We start from the raw sequence: 21,938 nt of genomic DNA, 5'->3' as shown, positions 1-21,938 counted from the left end.
ATTCAAGCTCATTTTTAGTGGGAGTTCTTGCTATTCATTCTTTCACCCCATTTCTGGAATCATTATCCCATACTAGCTGGAATATCATCCCTGAAAAAAAGAGGAAGTTCACCCAGATGTGATCCACTGACAAACATTCTATAGGAATAAGTCCTTCTTTCTCTCCCTGAAAGAGAATGAAGTGCCTTCCTTCACTGTACTAAGACATTATGACTAAGAAAAATAATAACAGTCCAAGGAAGCAGGACAGAAGGAAAGCAATGCTAAACAGGTATATAAAGGGTTCTGAAATCTTTCACATAGGACAAAAATGATGAATGTTGCTGTCATGACAGAACAAGTAAGATCACTTCCAGCATCCCCAAAAATGCCACTGTCTCCACATGGTCATTTTCAGCCTCAATTGCAGCATCAAGTCTTTGAGGTTTCCAGTTCCAGGAAGATCCCGTACCAGACTGATAAAAATACGACACTGAAATATTAGCTGATGAAAGACTGGATTCAATTTTGGAACCTTTAATGGAAACAAACTGAGATGGAAGCGCCAGCAACTCTTTCAAGTCTGCCAGGATCAAATGAGACAGGACAGGACATCTGGCATTGGAAGTAACCTTTCAGCACTAGAGATGCTGACTGGGCTTCATTCTTAACAGCCCATAAAGCAACAAACACGATTGCTTGCAGGTTTCTTGGCACTGGTTTTTACTGAAGGAGAAACTGTCAGCCTGAAAATCCTGTGCTTCAGCCTCAAAGCTGTGAACTCCTAAACTTAACCAAGCTGTGGTTAAATACAGTGTAAGGGAGACACCTGCTGAGGGTGATCTTTTTCCATGTAGTGGTCCATGATTAATCATTGACATGAGTTTTTTTTCTAGTACCAAGCAATCCAATCTGGCTGCTGTGAGATTCGCAACAGCTGTGGGCTCCTAGATTCAAGGTTGCACTTATAGCCTCTTCCAGCAGCAATTCTGAAATTTACACCTCCTATCTTTTTTTGTGCAGCATTTAAAGGAACAGAAAATTCAGTATTTGTTCATGATGTATTCCTAAGCAAGGCAGTTAGAAAATCTCATGAAATTTGGCCTTTAGAAGTAAGACCAAATACTGGTTTTGGAGGTGCCACCAAAAGGCCATATAGACTGTCTTTAGTTAACGAACAAGGAACCATTGACTATGTAGGTGAAAGAAACACAGACCAACTGAAGAGTCAATTTAGTTCCATGGGTAAAAGAAAGTAAGAGTGACAGTGTTCTCTGCAACACACACCCAGACACCAAGAAAGTGTCTTTGCATGAGCTGCAAAGGGAAAAGCCTGTCCAGTCTCATTTGACACACAATATGCACACCAACAGGATAAACACACATATGTGCTATCACTTGAAGCTATAAATTAGAACTGCTGATATGATTAAGTTTTTTTCCAGTAAGCAAACACAACTGCACAAACTGTAGGCACAAGTGGTTTTCTTCTCCATTAGAAAAAGAAATTAATACTTTCAATTTAACATAAGCCAAATATTTATAGAATCAGATTTGCAGCTTCCTGTAAGCCATACTGAAATAGTTTCATTACCTCTGAAGCCTCTGCACAAGGTGTGACACCATGGTATCTGCAATGCCTGGACAAGCCTCTTCAGCTAAATAAATTGCCTTCCTCAGTTCTTCTATGGAATCTGTGTTGCCACCACACACCTCACTCTTCTCTTTCAACTGAAAGGAAACCAGGAAGACATGTATTAATAAGATATTAATAAATATTTCTGTACACAATATAATGCAGAAGCTTGTTAGAAAGTGGCCATAAATGTTCACAATGTCAGCATTTTACATTCATCACACACCCTCACATTTTTCAAGGAGAAGTTTGTCTTTACAGTACTTATCAGGATGTCATTCATCTTCATACATCTTCAGTCTTCACACATCATTTTCAGCATGCTCACAGTCAAAAATGACAACCAAGTATCCCAAGAAACAAAGAAGTATTTACCCATAGCTGTTTGGTTTCAAGATGTGCTTCCTATACCTTAGTACCCATACTTACACACCTATAGCTTATATATATATACACACTACAGTAATTTTATCAACTTTTTAAAATAATCATATCTTCCTAAATTCTTCTCTTACCCTTCATATATCCTTTTTCAAAGCTGATTTTAAGTATCTGGGGAAAAAGTATAAAAAAATACAAAACCCAGAATGGGAACAAAATACAGTTTTCAACGCTGAAATTCAAAAGTGAAATTCTTGATGATCTGGTCTACAACTGTATCTTGGAACAATGAAGAGCTTGAAATTTATAATAAGATAAATACATGAAGTAGTGTCAAAAATAGAATGTTGCAATCCAAACATTTACACACCTTTTTCTTGCCGTGTTCATTGCTTTAGGCCAGCATGGCTGATTTTACTACCATGCATATTAAGTATTGTTAGGAGCAAAATACAGATCTCAGAACCAGACATACCAAAGGCACAGCTAAAACTACTCAACACAGGAAGTTCAAAATGGGTAGTAACAACCTTAGGTGTCATTCATTATATATTTCAATTTTTTTCATATAAACATTGGAATTGTTAAGTTTTAAAGCAGTAACTTACCTCTGCAAATAAAGGAGATATAATTGTAGACAGGCATTGGGATAGAGGCCTCTTTGGGATATCCTTTTCCTTGAAAGAAAAAAAATAACTGACCAATTTATTTCTGAAAAAAGCATCCTCACTGTATTCTAACTAAAGACAAAATGTAGTTCCAACATGGTACACTTCATCGAAGCTTTATTCCTCTAAATGGAAAATGTTCTACAACATACTATTCCAAAGCACTGTGGAAAACAGAGGGTGAATTAAAATTTGAGACTGCCGCACTTCAAATATATGCAAGCTCAAAATTAGATGGGGGGGGGAAAAACTAAAAAAAAAAAACAAACCACAAACCAAAACCACCAAACTCCCACAAGTCTACTGAGCATGAACTAAATCAGACATGCTGATATTTACTAGGTTCATGCCACATGATACAATATTTTTCTTATATTTCTCCAGAATTTTCAGAGCCAGCAAAGCAACAACCTGCTCTGGCCACATGTGTTGCCGAAAATACAATGAGCAGTTCCTAAACATCCCTAATTCTGGGATGTTTCAGTTTAGATTTTCTTTTTTTTTTAAATTTTTTATTCTATTCTTTGTTGCATTGTAGTCTTTTTCCTTAAAAGACCAAAATGCTTTCTCCCAAAACTCCAGCCCCAACCTAGATTTGCATTGTTTTAGTTTACCATGCAGAACGAAGAGTTTAAAAATACAGTATTGCCTGGTCTTCCTCCAGTGGTTGTATTTCACAAACTAGAGAAATATTTTGGTACGTATTTTGTCAACTACAAAAAAGGACACATTAATAGAATGCCCAAACTTCAAGACTTACTCAGAAAGTTTTGTGAAAGGCAACTATAGAAAATACATTTTTAGCAAAAGTTCTGGAAGTTTCACAATATAAATGCTTTTAAAGGCATAAAATTAAATCACACCACTAAATTATTAAAGCAAGAATTATCTCCTTGTATTAAAAAGTCAGTATTTTGAGCACCTTATTTCTTTGCAACTCCAAAGGCTGGGCTGCTCCATTCTCTAAATTCTTGGGGTCTTTTTCTCTTATTGTAAAGATCCACTCTTCTGAATCACTCCCACCTGAAGCCTGACCATCTGCTTCACTTCAAGAGAGGGAAAAAATAAATAAATAAATTTATATTACCTACACTTTACTGCTGATGTTCATTCAATATATACACTAAATATAAAAACTACAGTAAAGACCAAGATCAGGATACTATTGTGCAGGCCACTACATATACTACAAGTATGAAAATCAAACTTTTATTTTGGGTAAATTAAAAAATTTAAACCGAGATACTTCACCAAAATGGAAGTGAGGAATTACAGATTGAAAACATTTTCCCAAGTTACATGAACTGTTTTATTGCTATCTGAAAACTGGCTTTAGCAGAGTACCTAAAATCATTAGGGAAAGGGAAGGAAATCAGAAAACTTGATTAATTTTTCTCGCCTAGAAAAATAGCTAAGACACTGGAACTGTGGTCACTGGAAGGCATGAAGCCATTAATACTGTAAAGATATATACAGCTGTAATGTCATCTGAGAAACAACCTGATGCTTGCCATTAGCATGCAGCCTTGAATTGCAGAGAATAGTTGTGTTTTCTTTACTATGAGGTATTTAATGCGTTTGTGAATAAACTGTGGCAATCTCTTCGCTTGAATTTCATTTGCATAGTGTTACTTGGCTTTGCAGCTTGAGACCTTCTGCCTGTAGTACAGCTGGCCTCACATCTAGGAAGAACCCTGGACCCCACATAAAAGAGAAGGCAGCACAGAATATGGGCCAGAAGAGTTTTTCTCAGTGACTGTTACTTGTATGAAATCTCTGGCAACACTAAAATTAAAATTGCATTAATTTACCAAGGCCACTAAGCTGAAAAGCTGCAAATAACAGAACACAGAAATACATGTGCTAAAAATAACTCCTTGGCTCCTCACAAAGGATATTTTATAGACTCATCAAACTTACGTGTCTGAGTCATCAGAACTGGAGTCATCATGACTTTGCTCAGACTTCCATCTCTTGTGCCTGTCAATGAGGTCAGCCAAGTAAGATGTTTTCTTGGAATTCCGTAAAATGAATTTGTGTTTTAAAAGCTCTTTTGCAGTAGGTCTCTTAAAAAAAAAAAAAAAGAGCTGGGTTTTTTTTACCATGTTTCAGAGTGTTGAGTGACTCACCATAAAAACAAAGAAATCTAGAGTTTAGTCTTGATACAAATGAGATTTAAAATATTTACAGTATCTAAAAATACACCTGTCACATATGTCACACCATATTAAAGAAGCTAAATGACACTTATTCATGCAATTCATGTAAAGCAGTCAAGTTCTCTACTACACACTGACAAATATGAAACTCACAAAGCTTGGGTCCTTGTTTAAGCAGGCCTCGACAAATTCTTTGAGGGATTTACTGAAATTTCCTTCCAGCGTTGGTGGATTGTTCTTAGGGATGAGGAACAAAACTTTCATTGGATGTAATTCTGAATGAGGTGGCTCTCCTTTTGCAAGTTCTATGGCTGTTATGCCTAATGACCAGATATCTGCCTGTAAGAAAGAATGCTTTTAAGATTAAGTTGGAGAAAGAAAAGAAAATAAAATGTTGGCTTGGTATTCTAGTTTAACCAGCAACACACATCTGCTTGCTCACACCATCCCCTGGTGGAATGGGGGAGGAAGAGAATTTGAAGGGTAAAAGGGAGAAAACTTGTGGGTTATGAACAGTTTAATAATTGGAATAAAATAACAATAATAATAAATTATAATGAAAAATAAAATAACAAAGAGAAAGAACTAAAACCCATGAAAGGCAAGCAATGGAAGTGGAAACAGCTGCTCACCACCAACAGAAAGATGTTCAGCCAGTCCCAGAGCAGCAGACCCCAGCTCACCTTCCCCATGGTTTTATTGCTGAGCATGCAGCCATATGGTGTGGAGTATCACCCTGGTCAGCCAGGATCGACTGTCCTGGCTGAGTCCCCTCCCAGCTCCTTGTGTACCCTCGGCCTGCTCACTGGTGGTTGAAAAGCAGAAGAGGCCTTGACTCTGTGCAAGTACTGCTCAGCAATAAGGAAAACATCCCTGAGTTATCAACACTTGCAGCACAAACCCAAAACACAGCCACATACCAGCTGCTCTGAAGAAAATTAATTTTACCCCAGTGAAAACCATTGATGCCTAGAGAAGCTGATCTTGAACAGAGGCTAGACAGAGATGAAGAAATAAAATAGGTTATTTATTAAAAGGCCTTTAAAGGATACACCTAGGGCAGTACAAGAGCCCAGCCATGGCTCTGTCCAAGATGGACCCAAGATGGACACCTGGTCACCAGTTTTCACACTTTTGTAATTTTTGGTCCATTTACATACTAATGTTAATTGTCCAATTACAGCTTGAGGTTATGAAGTCCCCTCCTCCCGGCTTGCTCTCTTCAATTTTCCATTGGTTATGACACAAAAGGCATCACATACACACTTGTAAAGGTAGATTTTTAAGCTTTACTGTAAATAACCTCATTTGTAACTTGGTTTTGTTACTATTGTTTTAGTGATTAGCCACACAGCCCAAGTAAATGGTTTCTTGGTTGTCTCCACTCTTCAGTATAAAACAGCTCTACTAAGTAGAGCTTAAATTTCTTTAAAATCAATACTACTACACCAAAAAGCAATGGCAGAGCTGTTATAAACTAGCATTTTATCTACCATATTCAAGTACACTATGTAAATATGAGGTACGTCTAAAATATTTACACAAAGTAAAATGTTTTAACCTGCACAAGATTTTTCTTCAACATAAATTAGCTAGTGCAACCATCAGAAATTTAATACATTAGAATATAATTTCCCTGAAGTTTAATACTGGTTTTATATATCATTCTTATTCACAGACTAGGGAAATGCAGTCTTGAACAGTAATATTCAGCTTTTTCGTCCAATTAGCCTCTGAAAGTTTTCACTATCAAAATATGCTACTCTTTCTAGGGAATGCTGCCTCCCTTGACACAAATGCTATTGCAAATCTGCCTGAAGTAATGTGAAGTAATACACTATAATTCTTGTTTGTTTTCCTGAAATCACAGACCCAAAAATCAAGAAAATGATAATAAACCTGTCAGAAAGGTAAAAAATTTTCACAGAAATGTTTGTTCCAAGGACAAAGTACCAATTAAAAATATTTGTTTGTTTTTTTCCTGTTTTTTTCTTAAGTGAGTGCTGAGCAAAGACTTATTCTCAGGAAAACAGGAAATCTAACATGACCTGCCTGGTTTTACTCCCAAACAGAGCAGTTGGAATTTTGCTCTGCTGTAAACAGATCTATTTCAAGGTACTGGATAGAGCAGAGATTTAATTGATCACTGCTGTCTTTACTAAGTACCCCACAACCCAACCTGTGGCAGCCCTGTGGATTCTTATGGTTGTCTTTGACTGACTTGCATACATCCATTCCACTATTACACCCACAGTGCCTGGCCCAAAACAAGCTCCTCCTTCCTTGTACGAAAAGTATCCTGCTGTTAAGAGCTTAGTTACTTAATTTTGCAAGTAAGAATGAAAAAAAATTATAAATCTGAGTCGATTAGCATAACATTGAATTCATGAAATGCCATTTTGTTAGCCCATGTTAAAGAACAGTTCCTGAGCACAAAGAATTACATAAGCACATGAACCCCACGTTTCATTTATCTTAATAAGCGCATTATCAGCTAAGCTCTCCTCAAGCCTAATTGCGAGTAACTTCCCTCTAGCAGGAAAGCTTTTCTTGGTTACAAAAGAAAACTGTCACCTGCAAAGATGAGTCTTCATGTTAACAACTGAGAATTATTATTGCCAATTTATTCAGAATTTCAGTTTCTCAAGACTGAATTGTTAAAGCCACATAAATGGATAGATTTTCTTCTGCCAAACTTTCAGTCACAGGTGGAGCATGTGTATATAGAAGCATAAACATCAAATTTACACCTGTATGAGTGCATAGATATCCACTTGCACACACACTTATGTATATGAATGCTTTATTTTTTCCTCGTGTATTTATAACTCTACAGCTACTGACCTTCCTCTACAAAAATGAACAAAAAAGTATAACAAACCATGGCTGCACACTAGACTCTTTGAAGTCCATGATGGGTTTTGGAAGCCCATTCCTGTTGAAAACATCAAGACTAACTCCCCACATATTCCTCTGGAACCATATGCTCCCCTTTCACAGATAAGAAAGGAAGTGCCAATTGCATGTGTATCCAATTAGGCATTTCTAGGATGAACTTGACTGTGAAAATGAATCCCCAGAACAAGCACAAATAGTTCTCCAAATGGAGAGGGATAAGCATGACCTCAGGACATGGTGCCACTACATTATCATTAAGTTTTATCACATGTTGTGATTTTGAGAGTTTCAAATCTTGAACAAAAATTCTTCCAAGTTCAGACGACAGTCAGCAAGTCACTGGTAACTCTATTTACTGTAGCACTGCCAGAAGCCTTTCCTCTTCTAATCTAATGAGCAGAATTCAGTCTGGCTTTCAAGTTCTTGTAAGTCAAAGAAAACAGGCTATGTGCAAGAGAAAGCCATCTTCAAATTAAATATCTATTCTTACAGAACAAGTTTTATAGTAGAAAGAACAGGGAACTAGATATATGAAAAATGAAGCGTGTTAAGAAAACATGTTTTCAGATAAAACAGAAATCAAGACAGGAAGTAGAAGCACTGCCTAAAGCTAGAGCCCTTTCAAGCTTTAATTGGGAAACCCTCAACAAGTATCCAAGACTCTTATGTTCATCTGACATTGCAGACTGAAACAGCCAGAATGGAAAACATAAGGACTGAATTATACTTTGTTCAAGTGATGGTCATTCCCTGGAGCCAAACCTCAAAAAACTAACAAAACACAACCCCAACCAACCAAAAAAACCAAATAAACTAAAAATCCCCCACAAAAACACACAGGAAAAAACACCAACCACCATTCAAAAAAACTTTATTCAACTTTTCAAATCGTGATTTTGGGGTTGTTTAAGCTTCTGCAGGCTCTACAGCATTTTGCTTGTTATAGCCTCTTTACAGAAAGATATCAAATAGAGAATTAAGCAACACTACAGCCTAGACCAGAGTCAGCCATGGCAAGTGGAAAGAAACATCCCAACCTGTCTCATTGCATGGAGATATGGCCAATCAACAAATCTCTGCAGGGAAATCAGAGGAGCCAGGCAAGGAAGACGAGCTCAGGGAAGAACGTAAGGAAATACTGATAATTATCATAAAGAAAGCCCATCTTAACACAGGTTGGGCTTGAGGGTGACCTTCGTTTCAGACCTACAGCTGCAGTAGTGCGTTGGGCAAAGAGCCTTTCCTGATAACGTGGGTGTCCTGCTGAGCTAGCCAGGCAATGTGGGGCAGGGAGAAGGTAGGGGCAGCAAAGAGCAGTTTATGTACCTCAAACAAATAGAAGCATAAAAAACAAGTAACCAACACAATGAACTTTGAAAAAAGTTCATCTTGAGCTGGCTTTAATGGGCATATTCCTTCTTGGCAAGGAGAGACACGCAGTGCCATACTGGGGAGAATACGGCGAACAGTAATGGAATCACATTTCTGTTGTGACCCAACTATGTATTACAGCTGATATACTGTACTTGTGTTGAGATTTCAGCATGCTGATGTGCCACTCTGCTAAATCAAAATCCTGTATATATAGATAAATTTGGTATTAAATATTAACACCTCCCGAATGGCAAATCTGAAAGAAGAGGGTTGGAGTAGCACAGAACCACGCAGCACATTCTGCCAGAGATGAGTAACAGCCCATTCAAACAACACTTTCACATCCACCAAATCCATATTCTTCAACTGTGTTGCTGGCTATTTTTTTTTTTCTAAAAACAAGTGGAAGAATATTAACATTTTGTATATATTTGTACTCTTCCACTTTTACACAGCCAAAAATACTCATCAATAGAGTGGGATAAAAGGTGATGGGATGTACTCTAGAATACTTTATCATTTCTTGCCACCTGGGTTGTCTTAATAAACTAGGAAACATAAACTTTGGATACAAATTAGGAAATCTCTCCTCACCAACAGTTTTTAGCTGCTAGGTGTCACCTGAACACACCCTCATGTAGACACAGCCAAAGTTATTAGCTGCATTCTGAAGACCAACCTATGTAATTCAAATAAGAAAAAGGAAGGGACAATGCCTTGAAGTACCTTACCTTTGAATCATATGCTGATTGCTTTATTACTTCAGGTGCCATCCAAAATGGTGTTCCCACAAAGGTATTCCTTTTTATCTGTGTGTCTGTTAGCTGTCCAGCTACTCCAAAATCTGCCAGTTTTACTTCCCCTTGTTCAGACAGCAATACATTAGCAGCTGAATAAAGAAGAGGAAACAACAGAAATTAAGATATTTGACACCATTTGACAATATAAGCGTGCTCATTCAGGTTGCATGAGTTCTTCTGATAATCTTTCATCATACCTTTAATATCTCTGTGGATTTTCTTTTCTGAATGCAAGTAATCGAGTCCTTTGAGTATCTCCCTCAATATTGTAGCAATTTGAGTTTCATCAAGTGAGCCAGGTTCTAACTAGGAGATACAAGAAATGTTTAAATATGTATTAAAAAGGGACAAACAGAGAACAGAAATAACAATGTGACTATAAAAAGAAATTACTCCTTCTGTCACCCCTCAAAATTTCCAATTTTTTAACTTCATAATGTGAGACAAAACATATGGCCTTATTAAAAGCACATGGTTCTAAACTAAGTGGCCTAATGAACAACAGGCAAAGAAATAATTTATCTAAAATATTACATAAAATTTGTTAAAGGTGCCATAAAGACAGAGTCTCAAGTTATTGCTTTGTGGTCAGGTCACAGATATACTATGCCTTTGAAAAGCGTATGATGGTTAACATTACACTGAACTTAGATGTGCAACTCCACAGACCCTATGTAGACCCAAATCCCAAAGCCTGAGTAAGAGGCTAAGTTCAAGGTACATCAATCAAACAGTCTATGACTACATACTGCACTGGATTTTGAGAAACTCTCTAAAACACAACTCAAACTGATAGGCTGAGAGGACATTACATATTTTAAAATGTTAACTTTTTTCATGTAATACTGGAAATATAAATCTGCTAATTGTTAAAAGATACCAAGTAATTCTTCTTATGAGAATAATCAGTAGTGTTAGAGAATCCCAAATATCTTTATATTTGATATACATTCTAAAAGTGAGAATAACAAAGGAAAGATCACTACTCAGACAGACTTCTTAAACAATAAGGGCATCTCAAGAGACACTGAAACTTTATGCCCAACAGTTAATATTGGAAATATTCCACTATTCTAGTTTACTCCACAATAGCACTCACTGAAGCACAATCAAAAAGTTGCACCTCCTAAGCTTCATTCTGTGAGAAGGAAAGCATTTCAGATATTCAGATGAAAAATAAAAACAGTATATCCCTCCGAAATCCTCATGCCTAGCAACAGCTGTACTATTTCATGTAACAATGCATTTGCTTTATCTTTGCAGCTTTAATTACAATCTTTCCTTTTCCTTAGCTCTGATAATACACACAATATTACCGCTACCTGAAACCCACTAAGACGTTCTCAAAGCTTTGCTCCAGCCAAGTTTGAGACTTGGTAACATGACACAGCACATCTAATGGGGTAAAACCTCATGTGTCAGATTCAGCTCACTTTAGTGAGGAGGAATTACTGAAAATAGACTAAATCAGAGAATATTGGCACTTTTACCTCGGTCACAAACTTGAGCTATACTCAGAGTTTGAACAAAAATGTACATGCAGTTGCACTATATGTACTTTTTCATGTGAGGCAGGATTTTGAAATCATCCAGTGCATATTCAAGTACAGAAAACACCAAGCTAGCATGACATGTCTGCACTCAACATGGAATTCAAGGTTTCTGGTAATTCTTGCCTCGAGTATGAAAATGCGGCAAAGCACGCCAGCTTCCAGTTGAGAACCGTAATGTGCACATTAGAACAAGGAGAACATGCACCTGAACAAATGAAGCACACAAAAGGTGCTTGATAGACACTTACATGATGATTTCAGTTCTGTGGTGCAATTTCTTCAATAACATTTTAATATGTGAACAAGGACTTAATACTATTTCCAGGCAACAAATTTAGAGAATAAACACATAGTCTTCACACAAGTGAAATTCGTGTGAGGAAAAAAGAAGGAAATATAGTAACATGTGTTTTCATTCTGCTCTCTTATACCTATACAAAGGAAGTAATAACTAATTTATAAAAGCATGCACCACTTCTAATTGCTCTTCTGTCAGGAAGAAAAAAAGCCATCACAACAATAAATGAACATTTTTAATCATATCTTTATATGGAACATCATGAATTTTTACACAACCACAGAACCCCTAACAGATGTGGAAGCTAAAGGTATAAATGGGTTCAAAAATATACATCTGCAAGAAGTCCACATTTAATACCCACTCCTGTCTTCCGGATGTCACCAGCAGAATCCCTTTACAGTGACCTTGTTTCTTTAGCTCTTTTCTCAAGCATTTATCAGTTACTCCATTTGACAACTGCAAACTCTGCTACAAAGATATTCTGCCTCAATTTGTGTAAAAATTTTCACTTACTTAAAACATGCATTATTATTTCTATAACACTGTTTTTTAAATCCGCAATGAACAGTGTCATTTGGGAGGGGGCTTGGGTGCTTTTTAATAGCTAAAGTGAATGTCAGCATCCTGTCACAGAAAACATGATCTGCACTGACCCCTTCGAATTTCAATTCTAATCTGGGTACTCCATCCCAAGTGCAGAATGAGACATTTGCTCCTGTTAAATTTCACATGCTTGGTGATTGCACAGCCCTTTGGTCTATCCAGGGCTCCCTGCAAAGGCCTCTCTACCCTCCATGGAGTCCACAGCTTCTTCTATTTCTTCGAAATATTATTTTTAATACCAGCCTAAATTGTATTTCTGTCTGTTTAGACTTCAGAAAGACTTCAAACAGGGAACCTTTTGTTTATTTGTTTGGGGGAGGGGGTGGTGAGGAAGATACGCGAAAATGTATAAACTATGAAGAGTTGGGGTGGCAGAATTAAAAGATACAAAAAACTATTTTCAGGCACTAGTGCTCTCTGGCTGACTGAAGATTAGCATTCTAAGATGTTTATATCCTGCTTCCAATATTATGTTGCTTAGTTCCCTTCTATTTACAAAAATAATCAGTCATGCCTCATGGAAAAAAACATTTTTCTGGCACTGACAAATACTTTTCTCCTGTACTGAAAGTAAATATTGCCACAGCAACGTGATCTATTATAGTGTCCAGAATTATAAGATAGAAAAATAATTAAGTGAAGTAAAGTAAAAAAAAACCATGCATAAGTTACTTACTAGATCAAGGGCAGAGCCTCCACCGAGATATTCCATTATTATCCATAATTTTGTATCCTGCAAAATAAAAACCAATAAAAATGTATTCAAAATTTTTTAAAAAATAGTAACCTAAGTTAATGGGACTTGTTTCATTCTTTTTGCTGAAGAAATTATCTGTAGTTTTGAAACACCACTAACATTTAGCTGTTCTTCAAAAGTATCTTTGGATTACTTACTCAAGAGTGTGTATGGAGGAGAACGCTTTTTCATTTTAAAATTCCAATTATTGGATATTCCAAATATCAAATAGTGTTACATATAACATATTACCCTTCCTTAGAAAATAATATTTCGATTTTGTTGATCATCTTTAAATATTTTCTTTAGTAAGCTTGACTCTCTAGTTTAAATTGAAATATAATTTATTCTTTATTTTTCTACATTGTTTCATTTTCTTGAACAGTCAAGTAGGTTTTCTCCATTAATGCTTGTGCATCTGATATATGGTATAGAATTTTGCACAGTTGTGTTCAAGAAAGAAGAAGCAAAGTAGAAATGAGGATTGTTTAAGATGATTGTAACAATTTACTAGCTTCATCTAGTTGTTGCTAACAACATCAAGCTACTATTCCCAAAGAAAACTTTGGTACATATTACAGGACTGTTTAACACAAGATACACAATATACTCTGCTAAGAAAGAGACTGGGCCAAATAATTTCCTTCCACTGTTTACAGCATCAGCTTCCCAAATACACTAAGAGAAGCAGTTAGTCCAGCTTTTCCTTGCAGTACCAGCCCTAAATAATACAATGAACACAATAAAGCAAACCCAAAAATCTACTACATACACACTGGTGGTTTAGTGTTTATGATTATCAAGTTATTTTAAGCTTTGTGAGTTTTACCTCTATGGTACATACCAAGACCTCTAGGATAATAATATAGATATCTCTCAGAGCAAGGAGCACATAAATAGAAACAGTATTCATTTACCTTATCCAACAAAATAAAACTTCACATTAAAATAATGGCTCACAGCCAGGGCATCTGACTCTGAATTCTCATCTATAAGGACGGATTCAAATTTTTAGAGAAGTAGTAAATGTACTTCAGGACATAACTTCATCTAAATCCTCTCAGGGATTAAAATTTTAGCCCTTAGGACTCACTCAAGTCTTTTAGTCATTATTATTTCTATACTTCACTGCATCCACCCCCTCTCTGGACTCAGAATGCTCCTGCTGTAGGTATATGTGCATTTTTTCTACCTCCAGTTACACATGCCATACTATTTTTAGTTAAGACCCTGGATTAGAGTTCCTTCATCATCCACTATTTTTAACACACAGATTCAGCTAAATTTAGATACCTTTCTTTAGGAATCAATTCATGCTATTTGACAAACACAGTCTTGTTAAAAATATTTTAGGAGAGCCAGAACACATGTTTTAGGAAGATTATATTTTTTAATTACTCTATCTCAGTACTGACAGACAACATCCTGATAGAGCTTACTTTCTGCAGACACCACTAATATTGCAAGAACTGTAACTCATCTTGATTGAGTCCCTTACAGTATTGATATACTTGCTCTTCTGGTAAAATTGTTTCATGTTTTTCCTATCCCTTCGAGGCTCCAGGTCTTAGCAGCTCCTGAACAAGAACATTACTGAGATGTGTCTTATAATGAGTCATCCTAAACTTCATCAAAATGTTATATTTATATTTTGCTGATAAAATGTGTTTTAAAGCTACATGAAATTTCCTGAATATTCAAACCTTACACTTCATTTTTATTGTAACTTAAACACAAACATGTCAACTGCATCACTACCTCCTAGTTTACTGGAAATGCCTGGCTGGGAAAGAACAAGGTAAAGGAAGTAAAGAAACCCCTTGAACCTTTCAAGAACAGGGAAGAAAATAAGAAGGAGAAAAAAAAAATAGGGGAGAACCTCCAAACACCCACAACATCTCACACAGAGGTCAACAAGAAGCAGCTTCCCTCCTCTATTATTGCAAGGATTTAGAGGTAACAACTCAAAATAAGATACAATTTCCCAAAAGAGAAACTCTCTAGAACACTATGTACCAAATTCTCCAGCTGAAAACTAGAAATTAGAGGTAGAATATAACTAACAAAAAGATATAAGAATTTTAATTACATATAACACAATTACACTACTACATTTTATATTACTCATAGTCTTTTAAATCCTCATTTATAATTTCAATTATTTTTTTCTAGTTCAATTAGTCTTTTCTCCTGAAACTTTCATCATCAGCTGCCTAAGGCCACATGTCTGAATTTATAATACAAAAGCCATTGATCCAGTAAACTCAGTAATTCTACATTTTAAAACAAACGAAGTATGGAAATACAGTTAAGAAACACACACACAACTGTATCTGTACCCCAGTGTAAAGCTCAGTAATAGCAATCTATTACAATTATGACATCTTTTTATCTGAATCCTTTGATTGTAAGTTATTTTTAAAGTTTCCATCATTCATATGAAGTATCTGAACACTCAAATAAAATTAATTACTACGGTAGTGAATCCTACCACCTTTCCCTAATTATTTTCGGAATTTTAAGCTTTCTTTTATAAAATCTGCATATATTGCTTAACAAAGAGATGCAAATAAATCCTTTTGGTGAGACAGCTGTAATGAATTTCTCAATATGTATTTCATCTTAGAGGCAACAACCTATACTGACTTTATCTGTGGGGGCTTGGATGCTGGGTATTCCCCAAAAGCACTCTGTCACTCCCTTTCTTGCAGGAGCTCTCAAGACCTCTGACCAACGAGCCAATATGATCTCGCAGATCCCATTTATTGCTGACATTACACACTTCTCTATACATTCTAAAACTACTGAACACGATCACACATCTTTTCATTGGTGCCCTTATCCTGTCCATGTGCTCTGCACACACCCCTCAGGGCACAGGATTGGTTACAGTCCAGATGTTCAAGCACTCTCTCTTATCTGGCTCCTGTGGTCCTGTTTTCTTGGTTCTCAGCCTCCTCTTTCTTATTTTTAGAACAGTTTATGTCTCAGCAACCTTGAGAAATTCCAGAGGGTCTGATAAGCAGCTCTATAGACAGTTTGGCTGGTCCACACTATGGCCCAAGCTGTTCAGATGCATTGCTACGCTTTCTCAACTGGATATGGGAGAGAGAATATAGTAAAAGGCTCATGGGGTGAGGGGTAAGGACAGGGAGAGAACAATCTCCAGCTGCCCTCATGGGCAAAGCAGACTAAAACTGAGGACATTTATTTTATTTATTTATTTAATTTATTACCAGTCAAATCAGAGTAGTATAATGACAAGTGAAACCCAATCTTAAAACCAACTCCCCTGGCCCCTTTTCCATGGGCTTGAATTTCACTTCCAATTTTCTCCATCTCCTCCTCACAATGGAACTGCAGGATGGGGAATGGGGATTGTGGTCAGTTCATCTCATGTTGTCTCTGCCACTCCTTCCTCCTCAGAGGGAAGGCTCCTGATGCTCCTGCCCTGTTCCCATATGAGACAGTCCTTCATGGACTTGTCCAATAGAAGTCCTTCCCACAGGCTGCACTTCTTCATGAACTGCTCCAGTGTGGGTCCCTTCCATGGGGTGCAGTCCTTACGGAACAGCCTGCGGGTCTCCCACAGTGTCATAAGCCCTATCAGACCTGCTCCAGAGTGGGTTCATCTCTCCATAAGGTCAGAGGTCCTGCCAGGAGCCTGCTCCAGTGTCAGCTTCCCATAAGGTCCCAGTCTCATTCAGGTACATCCAGCTGTGTGGGTGGTGCGGGTCTCCCACACAGGCTGCAGATGGATCTCTGTGCTCCCACCGAACCTCCATGGGCTGCAGGGGCACAGCTGCCTCACCACAGTCTGCACCAGGGGCTGAAGGGGAATCTCAGCTCCAGCACCTGGAACACCACCTCCCCCATCCCTTCTCCACTGACCTTGGTGTTTGCAGGGCTGTTCCCCTTTATTACTCTCACTCCTCTCTCCAGCTGCAATTGTGCAGGTTTTTTCCTGCGTTCTTAAATCTCTTATCCCAAAGGCACTGCCACAGTTACTTACAGGCTCAGCCTTGGCCTGCAGCACATCCACCCTGGAGCCAGCTGGCACTGGCTCTACGGGACTTCGGGAAAGCTTCCAGCAGCTTCTCACAGAAGCTGCTCCTGTGCCCCCCCACTACCAAAACCTGGCCATGCAAAGCAGAGATAATGCCTTGTAACAACAGCACAAGGCCAGCACAGTGCTACTATCAACTGACTTTGGCATCACCACAGCAACATGCCTCCTTCTTTCCTGAGTATCTCTGGCATGCTTCACATTCCCTAACACCTACTGTCACTTTCCTTTTAAAGCTGCCCAAATTCTTCTTTTGCTTGAACTTCTCACCCTCTTCAGTATATATTCCCCTTTTGCTCTCAAACAGAGCTCTGAAAGCACTGCATTTTCTTCCATAGCCTAGATTAGTAATTCTATATTACACATAATCACTTATACTTTCAAGAAGATACTACATTTATATACTGACACTAGCAACATTCAGTGCTCCATTTTAAGATCTGAAGCAAGACGAGTTTTCTTCTTTTAAGCATCAGCCACAACACAGCATTGAATTTTCTTCAAAATACAGTGAAGCCATGGTGAATCATCCATCCAAATTTAGGATTATTATTTCTCTATAACTTAGATGAGCAGATTAATGAGGGCACAAGGAAAATTTCCTTTTTCACAGCAAGAACAAGGGGTTTTCCTCTGATACCATGAAACTGAAGAAAGGAACAGCTTTGGAATCTAGAAGAAACTCTGACAAGAGTTTCTGCAGATCCTTTCCAAACTGTGGTTGCTATTCTTGAGGTCTGACTTCTGATTTTAACTCTGGAACCACAGAAAACCTTATAATAGCAACTTTACCTCTGATGAAGTTTCCTTCATCAAGTTACTTCTATACCATGAAAGTACTTACAAAATAAGTGCAGACACAGTAGGTTAACAATTTCTAGTATGTAAAAATTCAAGTCTGTACACTGGGAGAAAAAAAAGGCCATCCACCAAAAAACTATAGAGTCTCAAAGGTACATTTTAACTGAAATTTGAGGAGGACAGAAGACTTACAGAAACAAGTAACCAATATTAACATGTTTATTTCTAAGTGCTTACAAAGTTAAAAAAAATCTAAATGAACATGGGGGATGCCTACCTTCAGAGATGCTTCATATTTCTTTTATGCAAAGAACGGAGACATTTCTTAGCACAATGATATTATACAGAAGAGACCAAGCTAAAGAAATCAACACAAGTATGTACTGATGAAATTGTTTCTCCTTTCTTGTGGGAAGGAGAGACTGGAAAGGAAAATCTAACACAGTCACAAAAGAGAAGGACTGGAAGGACCCTGAAATAAGTGCACTGAATAACCTGCACAATTTGAAAACTGTAATAACAACAGTATGCATATGTTTGTTTTTAAGTGAAATAAAATCTCCCAACACCTATTGTGAGAATTTTCCAACTTGAATTCATTGTGAGAAAAGACATTTCCCACCTTAAATTTATGGTACACAATTAACAGCAGAACAAAGTGTACTTATAAACATGTAAAAAGCTTGTTTAGTTATGGACACAAGCCATATCCAAACACCACTTAGAATCTCTATTTGCTAAGCATTAAAATACCTATGAACAATCAGAAACTAGAAATAATATATTTGATTGAAATAAAATATTTGCTAAATTGACCACTGCATTAAGAGAAAAATCTATAATACTGAAAAACAAAAAGACACAACTTCAACTAATCTGAAAAGAACAAACTAGTACCAAAACTGATAATCACTGCACAACTTGATGTGTGGTAATTTAATTAATTTTTCAATTATGCCATAGTAATAAGGACTAGGAAAATACTCTCATATTTAAGTACTGGTATAAATTTAGTATTGATATTCATAGTTCTACAAGCATAAGAAACCAGATTAAGAGAACCTTGAAATACACAATGCATACAACAGGATAACTTTTCTAAATTGCATTCCTGCTACAAGTAGGAATTAGGCTACATGGAGATTTGGCTTCTGTTAATCTCGTATTTAAAAGCCCAGAGAAACCTGACAGGTATAGAAATCAGAAGGTTTTTTAATACTGATACTGATTTTTTTAGTACTGATTCCTAAATGCTTGACTTGAAAAATGAGATGCAGACATCATGGACCTTGTCTTCCATATCTAAGCCACCTTTCCACCTGATTCCCTCCATTTTTGAAAGAAAGAAGGATTTTTTCGGGATCTATTTACGCTTGTGCTTTTAACTGTCTGAAGCCCCTGCTGTTCGTCAAAACCACCAGGTGGCAGAATCACGTAATGCCAAAGATGCTTTCACCCACTCCACACCCACAGAAAAAGAAGGGCCTGCCCCAAAACAAGCTATGTAACCCACCAAAGACAGGAGCACAAAACTACCTGTCTAAAATGAATCTGAAAACATTTATTGCCATGACACCCTTCATAACAAGAGGAAGAATGATTAACCAGAGATCTATACCTTAAGGGATATGATAGTTCATATATCTAAATTCTTCAAAGTGCCTTCCTTTCTTCAGAGAGTCATCAAGCACAACTTCAGGCACCGTCTTATTTATTCACTCTCTCCTATCAATACCAAGTCACAACTGTAGCCACTATCTCATTATACAGGATGAAGAACCCTGAGCTCTTGTTATTTATTAACACACCTGGACATTGGGAGATTACACACGAAGATACAGATCAGGCACAAAAAATTCACATTTTGTATGATGCCATAAATGATGCATTCAGGCAACGACAAGAAATGGCATTTATGCATTTGTGGTTCCTGCTCCCAAAACTTTCCACAACAATAAACATTGTACATGTCCTTGCCCTGGAGCTCATCCTATCATAACAAATAATATACATACAAGAGAATGATTATTTAATGCTTTAGAGAGAGGAGACCTATGAGTTGATGTATTGCCATTACATCTTTGAAATTCATCAGGATTTGCAAACTTTCCAATAGCTGACTGCTCAATTTGTAGACCAGCAGACTATTATTAGCACAGATACCAACTGCCAAAATTGAGTTCTTCAGGAGTAAGTACAAGGAGGCTATTACTGTTATTCAGCAAATGAACAATTTTGCTAAGGAATAAAATTCAGATCTACCTCATGGCCTCAATTCTTGTCATTTTTTGACTCGTTATAAATGTTATGTATATACATATTATCTATTTTTGGCTCAATTTTAATCTAATCAGAACTACACCTGCCATATGTTAACAGCACAGAAATTAGTAGCATATCACTGTCTGTTCTTTTGTTCCATTATTTTCAATATACAATCCTTGGAAAGGGACAGAAGGTAAGCAACACACCCCTGAACTTCAAGCAGCCTATCCAGATGCCAGTCTGATTGCTCAAAGCCATAGAGTAACTCTTTCAACAGACTGCAAGGATTTGACAAAGGATAGAACCACTGATACCAAAAGTCAGATACATTATTTTCTCCAAAATTTGAACATTAGAGGTACCCAATTCTGTTACTGCAAGTAGTAAATAAAGTCCTTTCCACTCCAAATGGACAAATCAATTGTATTACTCTAAAGCTCCAGTCCTACAGCTGTTAAACAGTTTCAGGAAAGGCTATAATGTTTTCAAAATTTTTGGAATTGTCTTTGGAGAAAACTAAGTCAAAAAAATATACCTTTCTATGCTAATTTACATAATTTTTCTAAGACAGTGTAGTTTGTTCTTGAAGGCAATCTCAGTAAGCACTGTATTTTTTTCTCCATATCTGAAAGAACAGAAAATTTTTAGCCTCATTAATAAGGAATAAGAACACCACCATTATTCCAACACTTCCTATGAAGCAGAGTTCCACAGTGCACCTAAGCCTTCACTTGAGCTTTTCGTTGACAACCTAATCATCTGCTAATGTTTTTCCATCTAATTCCTCCTACTACTACAACATGAAATTGTATAGATTAGTGTATTATTTGAAAGCTATTTGTTTATGTTGTTACAGATTTCATTAAGTAAAACCAAACACTAGTATTTTCTAAAGACACTTGTTTCAAAGCACTTAAAAAGTCAGATGGCATGAAAAGACAACTGCTGGTTTCAAAGAATAAGAGAAACTATTTTGTGAGATAACAACACTATACATACACAGGTATGTCACCAAAGACATCCTCTGGATAAGCTGTCCTCTCCCTCCCCATCCTGACAGAAGAATCCATGCTTTTAGAGCAGAGTCTTCAAGTACTGTCCCATTTTCTTAGAAAGGTGAAAAAGTACTGAAACAGCAAGATGCCACTAACTTGTTTTCTTTAACCTTACAAATTAATATACCACCTTGGGGTTTAGAGGTGTAAGAGAAGCAAAAGCAGATGGTATGAAATACAGATTAAGATAAACTATTCATCAAGAAAGTATGACTAAAAATCATGCCATTCTGAAGTAGATCATCTTGTATACTACTAAAGAAAACAGTTAAAATTTATTTTGCTTCCTAAATGAACAACTGAGTTCTACTATTAATTTGAAAGGCTCCAAAGAGAAGAATGTTGTTTTGAATATCAGGCTTCCTCCAGGAAAAACTGACAATAGGAGTAATTAGATTTACCTTTAAAATTAATTTTTTAAGTATTTCATGAATTCCAGAGCCTCCAAATAATCTAACACTTCCTGTCTATAGCTAGCTCTCTCATTTTACCAGAAGAGATGTCCATCAACAGATACTTAGTAGAATAGAAAGCACTCTAGCAATTCTCATTCCTGTTTCTACTCTTCCTTGCTGAATTTCTAGAGAAACAGGCATAAGACCAAATTTATTTAAAAATACGTCCCCCACCCAAAAAGAAAACAAAACACACAACTGCTACAAA

General features: G+C 36.9%; 1 protein-coding gene across 7 annotated transcripts in view; it reads right to left on the bottom strand.

The window, feature by feature from the left end:
- Window positions 1-21,938, bottom strand: part of STK24 (serine/threonine kinase 24) — a 52,231-nt gene that overhangs the window by 3,749 nt on the left and 26,544 nt on the right. For 5 of the 7 annotated variants that reach the window (XM_058829090.1, XM_058829092.1, XM_058829094.1 and 2 more), the window contains 8 exons: window positions 13,029-13,085; window positions 10,093-10,201; window positions 9,827-9,984; window positions 4,977-5,162; window positions 4,585-4,730; window positions 3,587-3,710; window positions 2,605-2,673; window positions 1,574-1,710 (listed from right to left, as the gene is read on the bottom strand). In XM_058829090.1, coding sequence (XP_058685073.1) covers window positions 1,574-1,710; window positions 2,605-2,673; window positions 3,587-3,710; window positions 4,585-4,730; window positions 4,977-5,162; window positions 9,827-9,984; window positions 10,093-10,201; window positions 13,029-13,085 — 986 coding nt within the window. Of the gene's footprint in view, window positions 1-1,573; window positions 1,711-2,604; window positions 2,674-3,586; window positions 3,711-4,584; window positions 4,731-4,976; window positions 5,163-9,826; window positions 9,985-10,092; window positions 10,202-13,028; window positions 13,086-14,005; window positions 14,024-16,979; window positions 16,999-21,938 lie in introns of those variants that run through there. The other 2 variants (XM_058829095.1, XM_058829096.1) reach the window with 2 other exon arrangements.

This window comes from Poecile atricapillus, chromosome 1 (assembly GCF_030490865.1).
Source record: "Poecile atricapillus isolate bPoeAtr1 chromosome 1, bPoeAtr1.hap1, whole genome shotgun sequence".
Lineage (NCBI taxonomy): Eukaryota > Metazoa > Chordata > Aves > Passeriformes > Paridae > Poecile > Poecile atricapillus.
The sequence above is the reverse complement of the archived record's forward strand: the minus strand, read 5'-3'. Positions and strand labels throughout refer to the sequence as shown.